The following is a 25,194-nucleotide window of genomic DNA, read 5'->3' as shown; positions in this document are numbered from 1 at the left end:
CATACAGCTCCCCATTGACAGTAGGTCTCAAGAACTTGGCTGTCCCGGCTGGCCTCGAACCACAGTCCTCAGTCTTTGCCTACCGTGCAGCTAGGTAGGATTACATGTTTGAGCAATTGCTACTTGGCTATTTCTTTTTTCTTTTTATGCCAGTCCTGGGGCTTGAACTCAGGACCTAGGCACTGTCCCTGATCTGCTTCTGCTCAAGACTAGCATTCGACCACTTGAGTCACAGAACCATTTCCAGCACTATCTGTTTATGTGGTGCTGAGGAATTGAACCCAGGTCTTCATGCATTCTAGGCAGGCACTCTACCACTAAGCCACATTCCCAGCCCCAGCTACTTATTTTTTGTTTTTTAAATGGGTTCTCCCTAGGTAGATCAGGATGGCCTCAGACTCAAGATCCTCCTGCCTCAGCCTCCTAAGTGCCAGAACTATGAGTGCTGCTGACAGCAGCTTTTTAAATATGTCATTGTAGTAAAACACATGTGACTAGTAGCTTGTCATTTTAAACATTTTATGTGTTCAGCTCAGCATGATTAATCATATTCAGTACGTGAAAAATATCCTACAATCTAGCACCAAAATCTCTTCAGTCATCTCAACCCCACCCACCCACCCAGGTATAGCCACCAGCACTCTGAGGTATAGATATCTATCTATATATAATTTATTTTTTGTCGGTCATGGGACTTGAACTCTGGGCCTGGGCGCTGTCCCTCAGCTCTTCAGCTCAAAGCAAGCACTCTACTTGAGCCACAGCATCACTTCTGGTTTTTGGAGTGGTTAATTGGAGATAAAAGTCTCACAGACTTTCCTGCCAGAGCTGGCTTTGAACTGTGATCTTCAGATCTCAGCCTCCTGAGTAGCTAGGATTAAAGGGGTGAGCCACTGGCACCAGCTTTTTTTTTCTTTTTTTTCTGGTCAGTCATGGGGCTGTCCCTGAGCTCTTCAGCTCAAGGCTAGCACTCTACCACTTAAGCCACAGTGCCACTTCCAGTTTTCTGGTGGTTTATTGGAGATAAAGAGTTTCACAGACTTTCCTGCCTGGGTTGGCTTTGAACTGTGATCTTCAGATCTCAGCCTCCTCAGTAGCTAGGATTACAGGTGTGAGCCAGCGGCGCCTGGCTCTGAATGTTGTTTTAAATGCTGCTATCTGAACTCTTAGCCAAATCTCAGACTCCTCCCTCCATGGATCTTTTTTTTTTTTTTGGTCTGGTTGTGGGGCCTGAACTCTGGGCCTGGCGCTGTCCCTCAGCTCTTCAGCTCAAGGCTAGCGTGCTACCACTTGAGCCATAGCACCACTTCTGGCTTTTTTTTCTGCTTATGTGGTACTGTGGAATCGAACCCAGGGCCTCATGCATACAAGGCAAGCACTCTACCACTGAGCCACCTTCCCAGTCCCCTCCATGGATCTTAATTGCAACCTTCCAAGCAAACCACTATTCTTGCCTGACAGGCAGTGAGTGATCAAATTAATTAATTAATATATGTATGTATGTTGTGAGCAGAGGCTCAAGCCTTTAGCCTAGCTATTTGTGAGTAGAGGTGAGGGGATCATGGCTCAAGGATAGCCAGGAGCATGGTTGAACATGGTAGTGTGCACTTGTTATCTCTGCTACAAGGGATGCTCAATGGCTGGACACACTGGCATACTCCTGTCAGCCCCCGTGACAAAGGGAAAAGCACAAATAGAAGGATCCCAGTCGGGGTGGGGCCTGGGCTTAAAGTGAAATCCTAGCTGGAAATAAAAGAGTAGCTTAAAACCAAGCCGAGTTCAAATCCCAGCACCACAAAGAAACAAATGAGTGGATCTGATAATGGCTGTCAGGTGAGGAGAAAAGTGAGCAGGTGCAGGTGAGACACAGAATAGCCCACCCCACAGGAGGTGCTGCTACCCCTGCTGTGCTGGTGGGTGTGAGGCCAGGGCCAGGGGCCCTGGGGTAGGCTTTACAGTGGGGCACTCAAAGAGAGGGCACTGGCTGTGCCCTGTTTGGAGGCCAGCAGACTTCTTTGCCCAGGGTCCCTGCCCACCCACCATCTAACTACAGGAGCAGCAGGAGCTGCAGCCTGGGCACTAGAGCCCCACCTCCCAGGGCCAGTTCAAATATGAGATCCAGGGGTGTCCCCTCTGCCCCACTGCTCCTGGGGGGCGGGGCATGGCCTGGTACGTGGCCCTGGGGCAGGGAGCCTAGGGGTCCACAGCTTCCAGCCCGGTGAGTCCTCAGCCCCCTGGGAGGAGACTGGACTGGATTCAAGCTAGGGACAGAAGGCCCAGACTGGACAGTGGTGACGCTGTGGTAAAAAGCCCCCTCTCCCCCCGCTCACCAGGGGTGCCAGGAGCCAGCTAGGCCAGGGTGGGTGGCAGGAGGTGAAGAAGGTGACAGGGCAGGGACAGGCAGCCTCAGGGAGGGAAGGGCCTTCTCCCCACGTGGAGCCAGGTTGCTCTCGATGTGGCTGAGGATTCGGTCCTACAGGGCAGCCTGCCAAACACCCTGGAGTTTGGGTGGGAACTCTGGGCCATGGCAGAAACCATCTCCACACCCACCCCATGGGCTCGAAGCAGAAATGGAGGAACAGAGCACAGCTAGGATGGTGGTCCCGGTCCATAGGCCCCAGCAGCCGAGGGAACGGAGGCTCCAACCCAAGAGCCCAGAGCCTTGGCAGTGACCGCAGGTTTATTACAGCACCGTGACACTGCCCAGGGCCCAGCAGCCTGGGGATGGCCAGGGAGCCCAGGGCAGGTGTGGGGGCCTGGCCCTCCTGCCTCACGCCACCCCTGACATCCAGCCGTTGTCCTAGGTGGAGAATGTGGGGTGCGTCAGGGAGCAGCCAGGCTTCCCAGGGGAGCAGGTGCCACCCACAACCCCCCACACATTGCAGATGGGCCAAGATCCAGGAACGCCTTGGGTGTGCCCCTCGGTGAAGGCGGCTGGGGCGAGGTCCCAAGTGCATTGGGGTGCTGGGGTTCCTGGCAGGGTGCTGAGCGCAGACCTCACTTCTGTAGCTGTAGGAAGTGGCAGGGCTCTGAGAGGTGCAGGCCACCCGGGCTGTGGCCATGAGCTTCCCGCAGCTCCTGCAGGACATGGAGCAGCTGGGCCAGCGAGTCTTCAGGGACTAGAAGCAAATGCAGTGGTGAGGACAGGTGGGATTTGGGGTGCAGCAACTTGAGGGGCGCTCAGACCACCAAGCAGGTGCCAGCTGGAAGGGACCTACCTTCTTTAGGTCCTGCCTCTGGGTCCCTACACAGTTCCAGATGCTTCTTCCTGTGGGGAGGACATGGTGAGCCACCACAGCCACTAGGCCAGGGAGGCTGAGGCACCCATGGGGGCCTCCTGAGCTAAGAAGGCTTGGTGGGAGGGGGGAGGGGGAGGGGGGTCTGGTCTGGATGACCCAGGCTAGCCAGGCACTGGTGGCTCACGCCTGTAATCTTGGACACTCCAGGAGGCTGAGGATTGAGGATTGTAGTACCAAGCCAGCCAGGGCAGAAAAATCCCTCAGACTCCTATCTCCAATGAACCAGCAAAAAGCCAGAAGAGGGGCTGGGAAGGTGGCTTAGTGGTAGAGCGCTTGCCTTGCATGCCTGAGGCCCTGGGTTTGATTCCTCAGCACCACATAAGCAAAAAGGAAAAAGCCGGAAGTGGTGCTGTGGCTCAAGTGGTAGAGCGCTAGCCTTGAGCTGAAGAGCTGAGGGACAGCGCCCAGGCCCAGAGTTCAGGCCCCACAACCGGACCCCCCCTCCCAAAAAAAGCCAGATGTGTGGCTCAAATGGCAGAGCACCAGCCTTGAGCAAAGCTGAGGGACAGTGCCCAGGCCCTGAGTTCAAGCCCCAGGACCAGCACATACAGAGACACACACAGAAGGAAGAACAGGGACCAGGCCCTGGTGCATGGCAGCTGCTCCTGTCCCTGCTCACCGCAGTGCAGCCTCCACACCCAGCAGGTGCTGGTACATGAGCTGGGCCTCCAGGTCATGGTCAATGGGGTCGTTCCACTCCTGCAGCGTCACCCGGGACCGAGTTTTATCACAGCCCAGATCTGACAGCAAAGAGCACAGAGTTACCCAGTGGTCATCACGCATGCTCAACTGCCTGGCCCTACAAGATAGGGTCTGGATGGGGCGGGGGTAGACTCCTCAGGGGTCCCTGGCCCTGCCTCTGGCACCCCAACATTTTCTGGGAGATTGCCTGCCTGCCTGGAGGTTGCTGTGAACCACAAGATGGGTTGGGCTGTCAAGTTTTTTGTTGTTGTTTGTGCTAGTCCTGGGGCTTGAACTCTGGGCCTGGGTGCTGGCCCTGAGCTTTTTTTCCCCAAGGCTAGCTCTCTACCACTTGAGCTACAGCCCTGCAGGTGTGGTAGATGAGCTGTGTCTCAATGTCTTTTTTTGGTAGTTAATTGGGGATAAGAGTCTCCCAGACTTTCCTGCCTGGCCTAGTTTCAAACTACAATCCTCAAATCTCAGCCACCTGAGTAGCTAGGATTATAGGTGTGAGAATTTTGTGTCTGACTGGGCTGCTGGCTTTGTGGATTTTGCTGAGTTGACTGTGCACTCTCCCCCGCCCCCCGCCCCCCCCCCCCCCGGAGGTTGGATGCAGGGCTTTGCTCTTGCTAGGCAAGCATTCTACCATTTGAGCCATGCCTCCAGCCTACTTTGGCATCTCTTAAGCTTCAATTTCTCCCCTGTGGAATGGGATATCAGACCCTGTCTCCGTGGGCCATGCTGGGTTACAGCCAGAGGCTGCAGGTATGTTGCTCAGCCAGCAGCTCCTTGCAAATGACCCCCTCCCACTGGTCCACCCCAAAGACGGGGCAGGGACCACACCGGGGGGGGGGGGGGGGGGGAGGGGAGGAGTTGTCTGTTCCAATGGCATTTCCCATGCCAGGCTCGGGACCAAGGCTCAGCTCTGTGAAGCAAGTAAGAACAAGGTGAAGAACGTCTTGAAAGTTCTAGAACTTCATTGTCCAATAGAGTCACTGTTCAATAAGGTATTTGATAAATGAAATTTGAAAAATAAAAACCCAGTATTAATGTTAGCTGTACTAGCCACATTTCCTCCCTCCCTCCCTTCCTTTTTTCCTTCCTTCCTTCCACCAATACCCAGCCGTACCCTTTTTGTTTTGTCTCATTATGCAGCCCAAGCTGTCCTGGAACTTGCATTTTTCCTCCTTGGCCTGAGTGCTGGTACTATAGGTGTGAGCTACCACACCCCACACACCGCACCTGCTACACTAGCCACATTTCAAATGCTCAACAACCATTTACGATGATAGCTAGAGTGCTAGAGTTCTAGAACTCCTCTCTGCTCTTCCTTTAGTGCTCAAAGCCCAAGGTCTTTCCAACCCACAGCTCTGGGATCAGGCTGCCAATGTAGATATGCAAACTTGAATTCTGGACTGGTCAGTAGTGAATTCCTCAAGTGCATTCCTCACAACATGGACTCTAGAAGAAACTCTTCTTCAAAGCAAGGGTTCCCCAGTGCACCCCCAGAGTTCCCTTTCAAGTGAGTTTGAGAAACACTAAACTGGATTCTAACAAGTTTGCAGACCTCTTCAATATTTTCAGTCATGTGCAATACACACAGCCTGTGGCACTTTCCAAACCCTGCGATCCTGGAACGCTTCTGCGCCCAGATCATCCTGGCCAGGTAGGCTCAGGACCCCTTTCTGAGATGCAATGCAGGGGCCCAGCCTCTGCCCCCACCTGTCTTGTCCCTTTGGTGGCAGCAGCTCCACTTGTCCCCTCGGAAGACACCAGGGTGGTAGGAGCCCAGCAGGCCGGTATTGTTGACGCTCACCTTGCGGAGTGCAGACAGCCACTGGTTCAGCTCGTTCACACACTGTGGGGGCCAGGCACCAGCAGTCACTTCCTGTGGGAAGTCTTCCCAACACCCATCCCTGCCTGCCCACCCTCTCCCACCTGCTTGGGTGCCCACATCTGAGGTGGGCCAGGTTCCCAGACATTCAACCCTGGGACAACACCTGCATGCACACACCTTACACTGCAGGTAGGCCGTCTGGAGCCGGCCAGCATCATCCGTGTAGATGACCTGCATGACATGTGAGCTGCCAAAGCTCTTCTCCTCCACCTTCTCTGCTGCCCGGATGTTGGCAAGCTTGATGAGGGCGCTTTTCTGTGGAGGGCAGGCAAGGGGGCTGGGGCCAGGCCAGGCTGTTCCACTTCCGGTCTCTGGCCTTGGCCTCCCCTTTCTCCACACCAGGGGCTGAGTTCAAGCCCCAGGACTGGCACACACACGCACATACACATGCACAAAGGAAGAAGAGTGACCAGCCCTGGCCTGGCATGTTACCAGGTTCTGCTGTCCCTGCTCACCGTGGCGTGGCCTCCATGCCCAGCAGGTACCCATGGCTTCCAGGGGCCTGCTCTAGCAGCGACCTTGGCCAATACCACTCACAGTCCCATGGGCTCCCAGTAGGCCTGAGGTGTGAGCTCTGGATTGGGGTCTTTGCACCTGGAACCCTGGGCTCCTGCCTGGCCCAGGCCTGAGCCCTTTTTCTGGTTTACTTCCAACTCCCATTTGCTTTCCTCATCTCTGTCAAGACTGGGTGAGAGAAACTGAACCTAAGCATGCCCATCCAGAGGGGACCTCCAAGCTACCAAGGTGGAACCCATGGCTGGAGGGGATGCTCAGGCCTGCAGTCCCTGCCACACAGGAGGTGGAGGTAGGAGGAGCCTGCGCCTTTCCAGACTCCTTCCCTGACCCAAGGCCTGGGCTAGGCTCAGAGGAATGGCCCAGATGCCCCAGGGCGTGCTAACCTTTTCCTGCCCCTTTCACCAGCCTCCTTCTTCACCCACCTTGGAGCTAGGTGTCTTGGCAAAGCTGAGGGCCTCGGTGGTGAGGGAGAAGTGGAGCTTCTTGAAGGAGGAGGACGTGAGGGGGCCCTTGCCCTTGGTCCTGTGGATGAAGAGCGGGCCCTCCTTCACCGGGGGCGCGTGCAAGCTCAGCGGGTGCAGGTCCAGCTCCGCAGGCCCGGGAGCTAGGAATGAAGGCGAGAGCATGGGCGGGGCCTCGGGCTGGGGGAGGAGGGAACGGAATGGTTGGGCAACGATGGGTGGAGCTAGCAAACACCAGGATCGGTGAGCGGAGCCATAGGCCCTGGGGAAGAGCTAATTGGAGGCCTGGGCAGCAGGGGGCGGGGCCGAACAAACAGGAGTGGGAGGTCAAGGGCAGTAGTGGGTGGGGCCTCATGCACTGGGCGTGGCCACAAGCACGGAGTGCTGTGTTGTGGGCGTGGCCAGCTGAGTGGGCACGGCTATCGCCGGTGGGCGTGGCCTGCGAGGCAGCCTCACCCTCCTCCTCCAAGTCCACCAGCTTGGTGATAAAATCTTTCAGCTGTGCCACGCCCTGGCGCACCGTGGGCTGTAGCGGTTCCATCCAAGCCTCTTTGGCTCTGGAAACCGGTGTGTCCATGTTGCCCATGCTTTGGACCGCCTAGGGATGGAAGCTGGGTTAAGGGACTACTACACCCCACTCCACTGGAGGAGGCCCAGACCCTGCCTACAGCCATGGGCGGGGAGAGAGGAGGGCCCGGAGTGGATGGGGCATTTCGGGCCTTGGGGATCTGCTCCTTGAGGCCATCTGGTCCGGCCCTCACTGGCCTTCTGGAGGTTCTAATATAACACCAGGCCACGTGGAACGCCTGTGTTAGAATTAGACAGTGCAGGCCCTGCCAAAGGCCTTCCCGGGACCCGCGGAGGACACACCACTGCCGGCCCGGGCCTCTGCGATGCCCAGCCGGCCGCCCCGCCCCCTCCCGCACAGGTCACACCTTGGCCAGCAGGAGCAGCGTGCGGCTGGTGCGGGCGTCCGCGTGCCGCTCCCGCAGGTGGAAGAGCTTGGGTGACATGATGGCGGGAGAGAAGAAACGTAGGCACAGGAAGCTGGTGACGGCGATGAACGGCACGTGCTGGAGGGGTGCGGAGAGAAGAAAGGGGATGGATCTCTTGCGTCCTCCGCCAGGCCGGGGCGCCCGCCAAGCCCGACCCCCTTCGCCCGGGCCGGCCGACAGGGGCCGCACCTGGTGCTGTGCGCCCGGGAAGCGCTCGCGCACGCGCCGGAACAGCTGGCGGAAGGTGGCGCGGACCAGCGCGGGGCAGGCGCGCACCGAGCCGCGGAGTGCGCTCAGCAGCGCCGCCAGGTGGGCGCGCAGGGTCTGCACGCTCTGCTCCAGCACCTCGGTCTCGGTTTGTGGCCGGTGCAGCCCGGAGCACCTGCGGGGGAGGGGGCGGGGAGGGAGAGATGGACTTGATCATTGGGGGACCCACAAGCATGCGGGGGTGTTCTGGGACCTGGGCGTCGCGTCCAGGGGACCCATGCATGGACTCTGACTCCCACAGACACATGCAGTCGTCGAGACCGTGCGCAGATGAGCAGAGAAACCACCGGTAAATCCAGGCATAAGGAACCATTGATGCACACTTACAGACCAGGCCCGATTCCTCCCCTGGCCTTACCCTACATCCTTAACCTCCACTTTGCTGGGGTCCAGCTCCACGTACTTCTTCTCCTCGAACACCTTGTCAATGATGGGGCCCAGGACGCTGTGCAGATACCGCATCCCTGCCACCTGGGAGCCACCACCAGCTGCATTGGCCACAGCTCCCAACAGCAGCTGGCCTCCCCAGCCACCCCCTAACTTCACCCCACCACCGCACCTGCAGATCTGCCTGCAGTATCGTCCAGAGTATTGTCCAGGTAGTTCTACACACTGCTTCTCTAAGAATGAATGCATGCCTTAATGAATGCATGAGAGGATGATGGATGCATGCATGAATGAATACATAATGAAAGAATGAGTGTGTAAATTAAGACCGAATAAATGCACGCATCCATGAATGAATGAAGGTCCTGGCCTTCATGGGCCCTAGATACCAACAAAACCGGCCTCTCTACACCCTGGTGTCATCCAGCAGGATACACGATCTGCCCCCTCACCTTCAGGAAAGACTCCATAGATTTGGAAGCTAGGGAGTTGCTCCGGAACAGGGTATTGGCCTCACCTACAAGAAGAGGCTCCAGTGAGCAGGGACCGGGGCAAGGGGAGGGCAGAGGACCTGAGGGTTGGGACTCAGGACAGGGCCTCCTGAATACCTCCTGCCTGTCCTCTTCCTCCCCCTCCCTCTTCCTCTGCTTCCTAGCTAAGAAGACCACCTATGGACCCTTGTCCACATTGCCCAGCTCCTCCCAGCCTCACTGGTGCGGCTCAGCTCCAGCTGGAACAGCAGATCCAGAAAGTCCCTGGCCAGTCCCTGCCCCAGGAAGAGCTTGAGCAGGCTGGTGGCCACCTCCTGGCGGCACTCCGTGCTTGTCGTCTCCTCGATTATCTGGATCAGCTGCCCTGGGCCCTGAAGGAGGCAGAGGAGGGCCCAAGGCCTTGAGTACTGACCAGCTCCCAGAAGCCAGTTTGCTACTTTGCAGAAAGGTCTTGATTTAGTTTCTACTTTAGGGAAAGAATCCAGAGCTAGGCAGACCCTCTGCAACTAAGCCAGGCACCCCTTCTGCCCTGCAGGATGGGTTCCTCCCCCAGGGCCCTCTCACCTGGCTGCCCAGCTTCACCTCCCTGCACAGCAGTTGTACCAAGGGTTGGTAGCAGCTGGACGGAAGCACCGTCTCGTCCCGCAGCCGCACCTCCAACTGCAAGGAGCCCAGGTTGCCCCTGGAACAGGCGGCCTGTGACCACTCCATCCCGACCCAGGCCTCCCAGAGCCACACCCTTTCCGAGCCACACCCCGCCCAGAGCCACGCCTTTCCTGGGACACACCCCTCCCTCTGCCTACAGCTGGCCTGGCGGCCCTGACTCTTGGCTGTTTTCTCTGTTGGAAATACCTTCCTGAAAACGCCATCCATCTTCAAAGCCTGGATCCCTGCTGCCTCCAAACCCCTCTGAACCCCAAGATTGACCCATATGGGTGTGCCAGGCTCCCAGCCTCAAATCTATGAACTCCCAGACAACAGTGCCTTCACACAAACCCCCAATGGTCACAACCAGCTGCCAGCAAAACTGAGGCCCAGGCAGATTATTCAACTTGCCACAGCAGCTCTAAGCTATAAGGTTCATTGGTCTAATCACTCGCAATGAGGTCTCTAGCACTCTCCATGGCTTCCACTGCCCTCTGCAGAATACACAGGAGTTTCCACATTCAAGTTAAAGTCTATAGTGAAACCCTCCTCAAAAAAAATGGGCATTGGTGGCTCATGCCTGTAATCCTAGCTACTCAGGAGGCTGAGATCTGAGGATCGAGGTTCAAAGCCAGCCTGGGCAAGAACATCCATGAGATTTTCTCCAATAAACCATCAGAAAACCAGAAGTGACACTGTGGCTCAAGTGGCAGTATGCTAACCTTGAGCTGAAGAGTTGAGGGAGAGCGCCCAAGCCCAGAGTTCAAGTCCCATGACTGACAAAAAAAAAAAGAGCCCTAAACCAGGTGCTGGTAGGCCTGCTTACTTAGGAGGCAGAAATCTGAGGACATGGTTCAAAGCTAGCCCAGTCAGGGAAGTGATGAGACGCATATTTAATTAAGTAGCTAAAAAGCTTAAAGTAGAGCTATGGATCAAGTGGTAGAGAACCAAGATTTGAGGGACAGAAGGTTTGAGTATGCAGCTCATGCACATACACGAAAACCCTCAGCTGCTTCTATGGGAATCCCTTGGCCTGGCCACACATCCAGCTACCTCTCTCTGCCTAGTAAATGGCAGAGATGAGGGTGGAATTCTAGGGTCTTCTACAGGCAGGCAAAGAAGAATTACACCATGCCACATGTGGGAGATGCAAACAGGCCAGAAAGTTTCTAAACTAAGCAAAATAAAACCCAAGACACCATACCCTGTTAGAGTATTTTTTAGTACAAGTAAGTATATCTTCAATACTATATATCCGTTCTTGTTTTCTTTTGCTTCTTTTTTTGGGGGGGGCGGATCAGGTCGTGGGGCCTGAACTCTGGGCCTGGGCGCTGTCCCTCGGCTCTTCAGCTCAAGGCTAGCGCTCTACCACTTGAGCCACAGCACCACTTCCGGCTTTTTTCTTTTTGCTTATGTGGTGCTGAGGAATCGAACCCAGGACCTCATGCATGCAAGGCAAGCGCTCTACCACTGAGCCACCTTCCCAGCCCCTTCTTTTGCTTCTTGAAACAGGATCTTACTATGTAGCTCAGGCTGGCCTCAAACTCAGGATTCTCCTGTCTCAGCCTCCTGAGTGCTGGGATTACAGAAATACATCACTAATCTGGTTTATACTGTAATTCTTTTTTTTTTTCTGGTAGTGGCACTTAGGATTGAACTCAGGACATACACCTTGGAAATTAAGCACCTCTGTAGTCCTTTTTTGTTTTTAGTTTGTTTCCAGACAGAGACTTGTGCTGTAGCTCAGACTGTTATTGTACCTCAGTCCTTAACCTCTGTCTCCTGAGTAACTGGGGTTATAGGCACGACAATCATGCCTGGCCCTTACATATGGGTAGTGGATACTAAAACCTTTTTCCCCAGTGGCTCACACATGTAATCCTAGATAATCAGGAGGCTGAGATCTGGAGATCATGGTTTGAAGTCAACCTGGGCAGAAAAATCTGTGAGATCCTTATCTCCAATTAACGAGCAAAAAAGCTGGAGCTATGGCTCAAGTGGTAGGGACTAGCCTTGGGCAAGAAAAGCTCAAGGACAGCACCCAGAACCTGAGTTTCAGCCCTGGGACCAGCACGCGCACACACACACACACACACACACACACACACACACACACACACACAATTTAACTATCTCTGCAATTTGGTTGTAACAGGGGTCCCATCTTTTACCTGACACCCCTATTCCTGGAGACTCTTGGGAAGGGGGTTGCAGAGCTATAACTCATAGACAGAATGGAGAGGTCTGCAGAGAAGCCCAAAAAGAGAAAGGCCGGAAGGCTTGTTCTAGAAACTGCCAGAAAACAGAAAGCCTTTGAGTGCATAATCGAGGGCTGTAGGAGAGAGGGCAGAGCCCAACTGGATGAGAAGGGTCCAGGCCTGGTGGGTAAGGGCTGTGGGAAATGTGAACCTGTGTCCCCTGAGCCCTAACCAACTACCTACCCTGCCTACTACCCACAGCCAATGCTCCATCCTCATCCTCCACCCTGGGCAGCCGCCCGCACTCACTCCACGCGCAGCCGCTGTTTGGCCTGGTGGGGCTGCAGCCGGAACCAGCCCTCTTCCTGCTGAGCTGCACACAGACTCTGGACATTGACCACTACCTGAGGGCAGAGCGCACAGGGCTGGGACACACGGGTCTATTCCAGGCAAACGATGTTCTCTAGCAGAGGAGCACCTGCCAAAGGGCTCAGAGCCCCCGTGGCAGTGGGGCTGCGGCTGGTCCAGGTGAGGCCGGGTGCAGGTGACAGGTGGCCCCTTAGGGGATGGGAACGCTGCTTACTTTGCCCAGAAAGTCATTGCGGCTGACGAGGTCCCAGTCCCAGGCCTCCACACACAGGGCCTCCGTGGCCCCATCCTCCAGCTCAAATTCAAATGTCTCATTCCAATGTGGGTAGCAGGATTTCTTCACCACCTACTCAGAAAAGGACAGGCTTGGAAGGGGTTGAGACTTCAGGCCCCGAGTTTAATCCCCAGTTCTGCAAAAGAGAGGGGTAATGGGGGTAGCACTTGCTCTCCAGGGCTCCCCAGATACAGCTCAGGACAAAGGTACCCCTAGCTCTGCAGTAGCAGAAAAACAACAACAAAACACTTCCCGTGCAAGGGCTGGAGGCATGCCTTGAGCAGTATACACTCTAAGTAATAAAAACCAGCTGGGCACTGGTGGCTCATCCCTGTAATTTTAGACACTCAGGAGGCTGAGATTTGAAGACGGAGGTTTAAAGCCAGCCCGGGCAGGGAAGTCCATGACACTTCAATTATCTCCAGTTATCTGCATCTACTTCTCTGAGCCCTCCTCTGGAAGACTGCAGTCCCCACCTGACCTCCTGGGTGATGGTGAGGTCTGGTGAGGAGGTGAAGCAGAAACAGTGGGAGGGAGCTCAAACCTCCCCGTCCTCTCCTGTTGAGCCTCCTGTCCCCTCCCTAGCTGCCCTCCTTCTCACCGAGGTCTCCTGAGTGCGGCCTTTGTACCTCACTCGAACAAAAGGGTCAGATGTGCCGTTCCAGTCCTTGGGGGCCAGGTCCCTGGTGACAGGATGGAGATATCAGATTGTCCACTGGTTGCCTCGGGTCACCCCCCCCCCCACACACTCCCACCACCCACGGCAAGGCCTGGGTGCATCCAGTGCCTGGCAAGCTGGGAGTACACTGCTCTTCCCCTCTCCTCACAGCCATCACCCCATGTTCCCAAACAAGGCCATAAGGGGGAGAAGGGGACGCCTACAGTTTCTAGACCCAGCTGGAGAGGGGGTGGGGCCAGAGCAGCCTGGACCAGCCGGGCCACGCCCCCACAAACCTGGGCTTGCCCCTCCCTCTGCTTCCTGAGGCAGTAGAGGGAGGAGGCTTAGGCCTGTCGTGGTAATAACATCCCCTGCTCCAGGAGCGGTGGAACACTCTGACCCTCCCTGGACTTCCCTCTCTCCCTAGGTGCCTCTTCACCAAGCCCAAACCCCGTCCTTGCCCCCCACACTCCAGATCTCCAGGAGAACAAGAAAGCCATGCTTCTATCTGCCATAAATATTTTCTGCTCATTTCCTTTTCTGTGTTTTAATTTTTCAGCTGCTCAGGCCTGTTTTCTAAGACTGTAAGAGATGCTGAGCAGACATCGCTGCCTCACTTCCATCATCTCAGCTACCTGGGCAGCTGAGATTTGAGCGAGGATACAGGTTAAAGCGTGCTGAGCCAGGAGAGTCTGTGAGACTCTTATTTCCAATTAGCCAGAAACAAAAGCCAGGAGTAGAAGTTTTGGCCTAAGTGGTAGAGCATCAGCTTTGAGTGAAAAACCAAAGGGACAGTCCCCAGGCCTAGAGTTCAAGTTCCAGGAGCAGCACACACACAAAACAAAAAACAAAAGCTGTAAGGGGGGGGGCAGGCCAGTGGTAGAGGTCTTGCTCAGCATAGCATAACAAAGGCCCTGGTTCCATCCCTAACACAGAAAACAACCAACCCAACAACACCTGCTTGACGGAATGCCTAGGTTTGGCCTTGCAATCCTCCCCCAGAATGGTCAGGAGGTGTTTTCCTCCCCTGGGGCAACTGAGGTGTCTTGCAGGGCGTTCCGGCCTGGACGCACCTCTCCCCTTTACCTCTCCCTATTCCGAGAGTCTTGCTAAGAGGCCAGAGAGGCCACGCGTCCCCAACAATCCCAAAGGAAAAAGGCTCTGGGGATTCTGGACGGCAGAAGAGGGATGGGAGGACTCAGGCCTGCCCCACGCCTGTGGGTGGAAGAACTGGACTTGTGAGCACGTGTTCCCATTCACGCCCCAGACAGCCTGGTGCCTGGTAAATGAGAGGATGGAGGATGAGGGTGGACTGAAGCTAATGGCCAGGGAAAGAGGGACTACGTGTGGGGGTGGCCTGTGGCTGCCTCCCAACGCCTCAGCCCCAGGGCAGAAAATAAAGGCCATGTACAGGATGTTCAACCCCTCATTTTACAGGGGAGACTCCTTCCTCCCAGACAGGAAACTCCTGTGGGCTCCCCTTGCTCTGGGGTACTGGCTGGCTCAGGACAGACCATGGCCCCAGGAGTGGGGGACAAGGGGGCTCCAGGACAGGGACTGGAGTCAGAAGGGAAGTCACCTCTCATGGAGTGGAGGGTGTGACTCACCCTCAGGCCCAGACAGGAGTGGGGCTTGTAGCTAAAAATAGCCCACGGGCGTGGGGGGGGGGAAGTGGCCCTGTCACAGGTGACTCAGGCCCAGGGAGCCACTGTCCCCCCTGGGAGCACCACCCCCACTCCAGTTTCTGGAGATTTTTAGCAACTCATTTCTCATCTTACAGAAGAGCTACACACACACACACACACACACACACACACACACACACACACACACACACAGCCAGTCATCCCAGGGCAAGCCCAGCCCTGGCATGAGGCGGGGGCGGGGGGGGGGGGAGGGGGAAGGGGGGTGCTGTCTGAGCATAGTTTAGGGTCTCCTTGACCCCTGTTCTATGATGTCGGGAGACCCTCACCCCTGCCTGAAGGGCCACATCCCAAGTGGCAGTCACCCAGGAACCATTTTCCAGTCAGGACAAGTTCCCTAGATCTCCCTAAATCTCTCTCTCTCTCCCTCTCTCCCTCCCCCGCCCCCTCACACACATGCACACTGGGGGCTGAGCTCAGAACTCACACACTTGCAAGGCAGATGCTCTACCACTTGCACCACCCCATCCAGCCTTGTTTTGTATTTGTTGTGTTTGAAGTAGGGTTTCCCTTTATGCCCTGGACATCCCGGGCGGAGATCCTCCTCCTTGTGCTTTCCCTGTAGCTAGGAGGGTAGGTGCATGCTAGCATGCCTAGCCATTGTTTGCGATGGCATCGAGCCAACTCCTTTAATGCCCAGGCTGGCCTGGAGCCATAATTTTCCCCAATCTCTGCCTATCAAGCAGCTAGGATTACAGGCATGAGCTACTGAGCTTGGCTTTCCCAGAGCTCTTGATCCTCTTTCCTGCCCTGGTCTTTCTTGGAGCTGGGATTTACAGTCATGGCTATAACCTATCCTGGCTCTCTCTTGAGAGCCGACCTAGGAGAGGGGAGGCCCTGGGGCCTGGAGGTAGAGGAGGGAAGGCAGAAGTTCAGCTCCCACACAGGCTCTTCAGTTTCATGGGTGCACTGCTCCTCCCCCACTTCTTACCTGGCCTCTAGGACAGAGCAGCGCAGCAGGCGGCTGTGGGTCCCGGGCACCACCTCCAGCCGCAGGTGGATCTCCCCCTGGACCTCCTCATCAGGGTTGACCTCCGTCAGGTGGGCCCAGCCACTGAATCCTGCAGGGCTGCGGCTCAGCCAGGGGCTGGTCTCTCCCCTCCTCCCCCTTCACCCTCAGCCTGGCCAGGGATCACAGTCCCTCCATCACCCCCCCCCCCCATGGAACCTTCTGGAGTGCTTATGAAGGGCTGCTTCTTCAGTAGGAGAGGGGGAAACTGAGGCAGGAAGCTAAGCAACAGCAGCCACAAGAGGTGAGACTGGAGTCGGAGTCAGTGAGCAGCCTGTTTCCCTCACTATGGTGACTACTACATTTGGGAGTCTTGACCCAGACTTGCCAGGGGACTGACCTCTCTGTCCTCAGCTTCCCCATCTTAAAATAGGAAGACAGTGGTCCTTCCAAGCACCAGGAGGGCTGGGACCACTGTGGGGGAGACCTGTGGCCTGGCAGAACTGGAGGTTCCATGAGTCAGTCACATACCCCCCTCCTACACCTCCCGTCCAAGCCTCACAGACAGGGGCTGAGAGGGTCACAGGGGCTCAGGTGGCAGAGCCTGCAGCACCCAAGGGCTCTCAGTCTGACCCTTGGGAAAGCCCAGAGACCTTCCCAAGATCACACAGCAAGGAGGGGCAGGGCTGATGCCCCCAAAGGAGATCTGTTTTTTTTTTTTTTCTTTTTTGGGTCCGGTTGTGGGGCCTGAACTCTGGGCCTGGGCACTGTCCCTCAGCTCTTCAGCTCAAGGTGAGCGCTCAGAGGCTCCTTTTTTTTTTTGGGTCGGCCGTGGGGCTTGAACTCTGGGCCTGGGTGCTGTCCCTCAGCTCTTCAGCTCAAAGCTAGCGCTCTACCACTTGAGCCACAGCCCCACTTCCGGCTTTTTTCTTTTTGCTTATGTGGTACTGAGGAATCGAACCCAGGGCCTCAGGCATGCAAGGCAAGCGCTCTACCACTGAGCCACCTTCCCAGCCCCAGGAGATCTATTTCTAAAAGTTATCCCTGGGTTCCTCCTGCCTGGAGCAGCACCAGAACAAACCCTCGGGCTCAGGCTGGGGGCCTCACGGGGTACAGACAGGGTACAGGAGCGGTCCTGATCTGGAGAAAGGCTCCCTCAGCCACTTCTGATTGCGGAGGCCCTGCCTCCCACCATGAGCAACCCTTTGCCCCAGGAAAGGCATTGCGGTCAGAGTCTGGGGGTGCTGGGGTGGCCAGAGGCCCAGGCAGCTGGGCTGAGTGGAAGAGGCCTTCCCTGAGCTCAGTCAGGACCGCTGAGCCCACAGGAGAGGCTTGGAGTAGGGGGCAGCCAGGGGCTGGGAAGAGAGTGGGGCTGGAAGGAGAAGAGTGGAGGAGGGCAGCAGGTGCCGGGCCGGGCTGCCTCATGGGCATCTTACCCTTAGGGTGAGAGGCCAGCGTCTCCCTTGTCAGGCAGACCTTGCCGATCACGTCATCTCGGCTAGGGGTGGACATGGGAGTCAGAGCTGATCCCTGGAGATCTAGCAGTCTCCCCCTCACCCCACAAGCTGAGGGTCCCCTTTGGGGATCAGGGAGGTTGGTACTCCTGTCGCTTGTAAGGCAGCCCAGCAGAAGTGAGCCCAGGACCCTCATGTAGGCCTTGGGCACGAGCCATGTCAGCACGCTGACCTGAGTGCACACCCAGTTCGTGGTGCCCATTTCTGAGCTCACACCCCCATGCACAGACACCTGCACACCCAGCCCTGCCCCCTCCCAGGCCCTTGGGGCACCCCTCTCCCCCATCAGGCTGCAAAGACGACCAGAAGTCCTGAGTGGCCTGGGCTGGGGAGCAGCAGATGGTCACCTACAGACAGAGCTGCAGGGCAGGGTACACACACCTGAGCGCATCCTCGTCCAGGACCTCGAAGGCCACACTGTGGAAGGTGGGGGGCACGTGCACTTGATAGTCCTCACCCCAGAAGGGGCACAGGGTCTTCCACACGGTGGCTGTCCTGCAGGAAAGGACACTCAGTGCCCGCCCAGGATGCTCCCACTTTGCCACTCAGGGGTGTAACTTTGGGCAAGTTTTTTAGTCTGCACCTCAGTTTCCTCAACTGTCAGTGGGTTTAATGATCCAGAACCCAGCTCACAGTAAATGAATGAGACGGGCCAGCAACAGGTCAGCACCCAGCCCGGCAGGGTGCTGAGACAGTGTGGTGACTGTCCTCTGTTTTCTCTCAGGGTTGGGAAGGCGGCTTAGATGAACAGAGCCAGGTGACAGGCTCTTGGCTGCCTGCCTGGCTGCCAATAGCTAATCTCATCCCTGAACCAGAGTGAAGGTCAATAATCAGAAAGATCAGCTACAGGTGGTTCTCGCTTGGCAACAGCTGGTGTGTTAGGGATTTCAGGGCCTCCTAGCCCTCAACCACCTCCTCCTGGAGCAGCTGGTGCCTGGGTGAGGGAGACCCACCCACCCTGAGCCTGAGGTTCGTGATGAAGCTCCGCCCACCCCGGGGTCTGGACTTGGGGTTTAGTGAAGAGGCCCAGCCCACCCTGGGCCTTCATGATGAAGCCACGTCCCCTCTCTCCTCCCACCCACCTGGACTTGGGGTTAGGGATGAAGCCATGCCCACTCGGGCCTGGGCTGGGGCAGGTACCTGATGATGGGCTCATTGTCCACTTTCACGATGCAGTAGGGGTCACTGCTGCCCGTGCTACAAGACAGAAGGGTGGTGAGGTGGGGCTGGGTCTCTTGGACAGTGCCTGCCTCCATCATGGATGCCAGGATAAAACCTTAGCAGCTGAGGTTCCATCCTGAGCTAAAACTCAGTCACCACTGAGGCCAGAAATGTGCCCCCACCCTCATGTTAGAGGGGACAGTGAGGGCAAGGCTGGGCCTGAGGCTGGAGGGGCGGGGTCCCCTTCCACAACCCTGGGTGTGGACGCCTCAGAGTGCCTCCCACCCTGCCCCTGCCTGCAGCACATCTGAAACAGACTTTGGGCCCCAGTGCCAGTCATCACGTCTCTAATCCTCAGGAGCCTGCGATCTGAGGATCAGGGTTCGAAGCCAGCCCAGGCAGGAAAGCAAAGTGAGACTCATCTCCAATGAATCACCAAAAAGCTGGAAGTGGAGATGCAGCTCAAGTGGTAGAGCTCCAGCCATGAGCAAATAGTTCAGGGATGGTACCCAAGCCCTGAGTTCAAGTCCCAGTATCAGCACAAAATAAAAATAAAATAGTCTTGGCAACCGCATCACATTTGTCTGGGTGCCCCATGCTCAGTACCAAAATCTATCCCTGTGTGCTCCTCCAAGTTTCCCATGCTGCTGCCCGGGGGGGCTCCCTGCCTGCTCCAAGTCACTCCCCATCAGAGACAAGAGGAAGCCCTCCCCAGGGATCCTGCTGTCCCCTCAGCCCCTCCCATTATGCTTCCCCAACCCAGTCCACCCCCTCCCTCACACGATCAATGTGTCCGCAGGACCCAGCACAGCGCTTGGCACAAGGTGGGGTCCCTGTGAGTATTCAATAAATTAATAAACAAGTGAGAGAATGAATGAATGAATGAATGACACCCCTTGACCTCCCAGGCTTGTGGGGAAGGAGGGTTGGGAAAGACAAGCCCAGGACATATGGTTGAGAGGGGGACCAGGGTGGGTACTGGACAAAAGGGCGGGTGGACTGTCTCTGGAGCTGTCCCTGGGGCCAGGCTTCTGTAAAAAGGAAGTTCACTTGTGGAAAAGTGGGGAATTTCGTCTTCTACTTCCCAATTCTGTAACAGGGCTCTTCCGGCAGAGGAAGCTACCCAAACACCCACCCAAGGCTGGAAATGTTTGCCAAGGCCACTTTGGCATGTCAAGTGGGTGTAATCCTAGCTTACAGGGAGGCTGCCTGGGTCCCCGAGGTGACATCAGAGGGCCAGGAGGAGCCCAGGAGACCCTTCATCCTCTGCAATCACCAAGATCACCTCTGTGAACAGGCCAGCTTGCAGCTGCCAGCCCAAAGCCTCAAGCAATCAAGGCCCTGGGCACCCCAGGGGCAGGGCTGGGCTGCCAGCCTCAGGCATGGAGCATGAATTTGCACAGTGAGCTCAGAGGAAGCAGAAGAGGTTAGTGCCCGCTGAGGTGGCAGGGCACCTTCACAGGGTTTTCCCTCTACCCTGCCATGCAACTTACTCTGGGGGCTCCTCCAGGCAGGAAACCTTTCACCCCTGAAAGCCCAGCATCACCCACCACTCAGCTCCCAGTGCAGCCCACCAGCTCATGAGTGGTCAAGTTGGCAGCCAGGACTGACGGGTAAAGATTGGAGGCGGAAACAGACACAGGCATGCAGGAGAGCCAGGAGGAGGAGACTGGACTGGGGGTGGGGGGCAGTGTCAGGATGAGGAGAGGCCAGGTGTACACATCTGGTAAGGGCTTGGGACGTGTCAGCGGCCCATGCCACTCCAGCCTGGTGAGGGACCTGGGCAGGCCCCTCTCCCATGGCTGAACTCAGGGCCTCCAATTCCTAGGCAGGTGCTCCACCCCTTCAGTAACCCTCCCAGGATTTTTTGCTTTCATTACTTTTCAGGTAGGGCCTTCAGTTTTTGCCCAGGACTAGAGCAAACCTTGATCTTCCTACCTCTGCCTCCTATTAAGCTGGGTTTACAAGCATGAACCACAGTGCCTGGCCCCCTCTTTTTCTTCCCCAAGACAGCAGACAGTATCTTGCCTGGTTACTTTGTGGGCCTCTATATTTAGGGCCTTGGCAGTTTCTAGGCTGTGGAAGAGGAAAGAGAGGGCAAACCCCAAAATAGCCTTGGGCCTGTCCCCAGGGCTACTGGGCGTGGGAACCAGTGGGCCACTGGTCACTATGGGGCTAGCCTTTTCCCAGCTGACCTGGGTATGGAGGGATGGGAGAAACTGAGAGGTGAGCAGGTTCTGAACACTGCTGGTGACAAGAGCCCCGCTGTGCCTGTGCCCCGAAAGAGGAATAAAACCACACAAGTGGACGTGGTGGGCAGGAGGGGGCAGGCGGCACGGAGAGTCCCTCAGGACTGTCCCACTCTGACAGGCCACAAGGACAGACGGTATGTGGGAAGCCATGGCTACAGGAGGCTCTGCTTGGTGCTGCTCAGGACACAAGCCCCGGCTGGTGAGACACGGTGAAGGGGACTTACCACCACCTCAGCCTTGGCCACTTTCTGTGGCCTCGCAGTCAGATGCTGTACATGGGACCCCCAAGGGCATCCTGCCTGCCCTATAAAGCAAGTAGGCTGCAGCCAGCAGAGTAGGTGTCAGTCCTGACTTCTCTGCCCACCTACTGTGCAGCCTCCGCAAATGCCTTGCACACCCTCAGCCTGTTTCCCCATCTGCCAACGTAGCTCATGAGAGACACCCAGCAAAGGTCTCTAGTCCTTATTCTTCTCTACTTGCCGCCAGGCTCTCAGGCAAGGGCAGGGCCAAGACCATGACTCACAGTGCTGGCCCTCACAATTGGCAGGGACAGGCAGCCCCTAAACTGCTGCTACCCAAGCAATTCCTCCAGCTGACCAGGGTGCTGAGGGCAAGAAAGGAAGCCAAGAACCCTGCCCAAGGACACCAGGAAAAACCCTGGGGAGGAGAAGATACTTGAGAAGGGTTCTGAAGGATGAAGAGGAGTTTTCCGGGGGGGGGACTCTGCAAGGCACTGCAGATGCAGAATGCAGGGATCCTTAACACGCACAGGCAGAGGCGGAGCTTCAAAGGGCAGCTATGCCCCAGATGTGACAGCGCTGAGCTGGGTTTAAGACAGATGACAGGTTGGAGCAGTGTACCCCATGCACCCTGGGACAGGCAGGGGAGAGGAGGAAATGGGGGAGAGAATATGCAAGTGGGGGGAGGGGCTAGGGGACAGAAGAGGATAGAGATCTCAGAGACAGAATGCACAAGACTGGGTGACCCCCTATCCCTCAGGAATGGAGGCCCCTGGGCTGTGCAGAGGGCAGGGCCCTGGGTGCATGGCCTCCCAAGTAGGGGCAGAGCCCTTGAGCTTCCGCACCCAGGGCTGGTGTGAGCCTGGAGGCAGGCACCGGGGCCAGCTGCTGCAGGGCTGGGGGTGGGGGGTGGGGGGGAGGCGACAGACACAGGGGCTGCTCCTCCCAGCCAGCCACCAGCCAGAGGAGGCCAGGATGACCTAGTTACCGGTGCCAGGGTGGGGATGGGAGGTTGCTCAGAGGAGGGGCCTGAGGGCTGAGCCCCTGTTTCTTCCTAAGGGAGAGACGGCATTCCCTGCTGCTGCCCCATCTCCACCAGAGCTCAGAAACCCACCTGGAGATGGCCCACCCCCTCCCTCATGGTTGCCATGGTAACTGCTGAGCTGGGCCTCTCGGAGCCCAGGGGGCCTTGAACTGGAACCACTGCAGCTGAGCTTTCTGGGAAGCTCAGAGAGGTCATGTGCGTGACCGTTACAGAGATGCCCCTGCACCCCCTACCCCTCCTACCTCCCCCACTCCCATCCCCACTTCTCACTACCCTCTTCTCCACATCCAGAAAGCCCTGCTGGGGGCAGGGAGGTTCCTGTCCAGCAGCCTCTGAACCCAACCCAAGGACTGCACAGGGCTCCCCCCTCCCCATCCCCTTTCCAGACCACCAGAGGCGCCCAGCTTCACGCCTTCTACCTGTCCTATTAGTGGGATTTCAGACCCTAAGTTCCCAGAAGGGGAAACTGAGGCTTCATGAGCAAGGGTCCCTAGGCCAGGGCCCTTCTGATAAAAGCGAGACAAGGGGTCTCCGAAAGCTCCCCAAATCTGGCCAAGGAGCAAGATGCCACCTGTTGGGCACCCTGGACTCGAGCCCCCCCGGAAGCAGTGCTTCCGGCCTCCCTTTTTCTGTCTGTAGTTTGGGGTCCAGTGAGCCCAGCCTGGAGGGGTGAGGCGGAGGATTGAAGGGATGCCCGGGCAAAGTGCACACGCCACGCTCATCAGCGGGTTCCCCTCCCCAACATCCCAGCCCCCCCCACGTCTGAACCCCACTCCTCGTGGGAGTCTCTCCCCTCCCAGGTGTGTGCATATAAAGTCCGGGACAGCCCCAGGCCCCACTGTGTTTCAGGTGCACACTTGGGTACCATGGGCACGGGTGCACAGAGGAAGGCCTGTTTCCAGGGGCACCCCGCCCCTCGCAGCCGCACCCTGCACAGCTCTGGCCAAGCACCCCAGCGCGGTTTGCCCCCTCCAGGCCCTCGGGGCTCGCTGGGCCCCTCACGTCCCCACCCCTCCTCCAAGCCCGCACCCACACCTTTCTCCTGGTCACCTGGGCTCCTCCTCCCGGTCGTCATGGTCACCCCCTCCTTCCTGATCACCTCCTGCTTCAGGTCCTCGCAGGCACCCCCTCCTCCCGGGCACCCCCTCCTCCCGGGCACCCCCTCCTCCCGGGCACCCCCTCCTCCCGGGCACCCCCACCTTCCCGCCACCCCCGTCCCGTGCCGCAGCGGGGCTCCCTGTCCCCGTTTTCCCGCCAGACCCCCCCCCTCGGCCGCGCACGCCTCGCCTCGCCGCGGCTCCGCCTGCGCGGGCCGTGCGGACCCCGGGAAGGCCTGGCTGAAGGGGCGGCGCCCCTCCGAGAAAGTTGGGGCGCCCTCCCTGGCGGCGCTCACATGTCCTTGGCGGGCAGGTTCTTCCCCTCCACGATGCGGATGGACAGCGAGATGCGCTTGGCCATGGCGGGCCGGCAGCGCGCAGGCCGGGCCGCGGCGAGCGCGACGCCGGGGCGGGGGTCGGGGTCGGGGTCGGGGCGCGGGCGGCCTGGCGCGCGCCGGCGGCCAAGCCCGGAGCGGAGCGCGGGGGCGGGGAGCCCGGCCGCCTCCTTCACCCCGCCCCCGCCCCGCGGGCGGGGCACCCTGCGCGAGCCGGCCAATCGGCGGCGGGGGTTCCCTGGTGGGCGGGGACCTCCTGGCTCGGGGCGCTCATTGGCCTCGGAGAGCGGAGAGGGCGTGGCTTGCGACACGCGGTGCACCGTGTGCGAGTGCGGAGACCTGTGGTCAGCATGATGTGAATCTGTGCCCCGGGACTCGCGCGCGCCGGGGACCCCCCGCCCCGGACCTTCCGCCCGGGACCCTACACCCGGGACCCTTCGCCCAAGATCCTCCGCCGTTTACCCGGGACCCTCCACCCAGGAACCCTCCACCGGGCCTCCCTGGCCAATCCAGGCGTGCCTGGGAGACCCTACGCCAGTGTGGCTCGGCGGCTGGATGAGCGATCCGGAGAGTTTAGCAAGCGGAGCGTTCACATTAGACCAGGAGGATGGGGGTGCGCCCCAGTGTTCACATTAGACTGGAGGGGGGGGTCTCCTCCATCTGGAGACCAGAGCCCTGGGGACCTGGGCCAGAATCTCGTCCCTCCCACCCCAAACACAAACACGCACACACCTGCTGTGGTGCCAGTGTGACTACAGACTTGAGTTCCAGACTCGGTTCTGCCGCTCTGTTGCTGAGTGGCCTGTGTAGCTTCCAGAACTTCTATGAACTGGCAGGAAAGGGGGGAGTGGCAGGATTAGGGAATACCTCTGTGGTCGACATTTGTCTAGCATGGTCAAGGGCCTGGGGTACCTCTTCAGAACCATAGTTTGTGCTTGTAATCCTAGCTCTTGTAGGTTGAGATCTGAGGATCAGGGTTCAAAGCTGGTTAACCAGCAGAAAGCTGGAAGTGGAGGTATCACCCAAGTAGCAGAGTGTCAGCTATGGGTAAAAATGGCTACGGAAGAGAGTGAGGCCCAGTGTTCAAGCCCCAGGACCTGCTTAAACACAGGCAGCAGGGGTATGGGGCAGGATCAACCCAGGATGGAGTTTCTGTAATGCTCTGATTTCTCTTCTATTTTGTAATGTACCACACTTTACCAAAATCAACCAAGATTGAACATTTACTCTGTGTGTGTGTGTGTGTGTGTGTGTGTGTGTGTGTGTGTGTGTGTCCTAACCACACATATTCATTTCCCCCAAGACATTTATTGTTCCTCATTCCTTGTTCATCCTTCTGGAGATTGTCTATAATGTGACATACTGGGCTTTATTTATTTATTTATTTTGGTGGGTCATGGAGCTTGAATTCAGGGCCTGGGAACTGTCCCCAAACTCTTTCGCTCAAGACTAGCATTCTCCCACTTTGGCCACAGCACTACTTCTGGTTTTCTTGCAGTTCATTGCAGTACCACTTCTGGTCTTCAGGTGGTTAATTGGAGATGAGAGTCTCACAGACTTTCCTGCCCAGGCTGGCTTTGAATGCAATCCTCAGATTTCAGCCTTCTGAGTAGCTAGGATTACAGGCATGAGCCACCAGCACCCATCCACACTGGGCTTTTTTTGGATTTAGTTTTATAATGTAGAATCCGAAGCTATTTGGGTACAAGTACTTCATTTGTTCCTGGCCTTGATGTTTCTACAAACAAACATTCCTGGGAA

At 57.3% G+C, this 25,194-nt stretch overlaps 1 protein-coding gene across 1 annotated transcript; it reads right to left on the bottom strand.

The window, feature by feature from the left end:
• Positions 1-2,679: 2,679 nt before the first annotated feature.
• On the bottom strand, positions 2,680-23,479 carry Rasa4b (RAS p21 protein activator 4B). The gene is made up of 21 exons (XM_042686511.1): positions 23,395-23,479; positions 18,445-18,501; positions 17,686-17,799; positions 17,227-17,288; positions 15,773-15,902; positions 13,082-13,163; positions 12,421-12,552; positions 12,147-12,241; positions 9,559-9,676; positions 9,215-9,365; positions 8,956-9,020; positions 8,475-8,587; positions 8,039-8,231; positions 7,790-7,927; positions 7,311-7,452; positions 6,816-6,997; positions 5,995-6,132; positions 5,703-5,838; positions 3,919-4,039; positions 3,219-3,268; positions 2,680-3,119 (listed from the first exon to the last, which is right to left on the bottom strand). The coding sequence occupies exons 1-21, from the start codon at positions 23,457-23,459 to the stop codon at positions 2,998-3,000; spliced, it is 2,406 nt and encodes an 801-aa protein (XP_042542445.1). The 5' UTR covers positions 23,460-23,479; the 3' UTR covers positions 2,680-2,997.
• Positions 23,480-25,194: the final 1,715 nt, after the last annotated feature.

Source organism: Dipodomys spectabilis, unplaced genomic scaffold, assembly GCF_019054845.1.
Source record: "Dipodomys spectabilis isolate Male_0828 unplaced genomic scaffold, ASM1905484v1 ptg000098l, whole genome shotgun sequence".
NCBI lineage: Eukaryota > Metazoa > Chordata > Mammalia > Rodentia > Heteromyidae > Dipodomys > Dipodomys spectabilis.
Note: the sequence above shows the minus strand (reverse complement) of the source record. Positions and strands in the feature narration are given on the sequence as shown.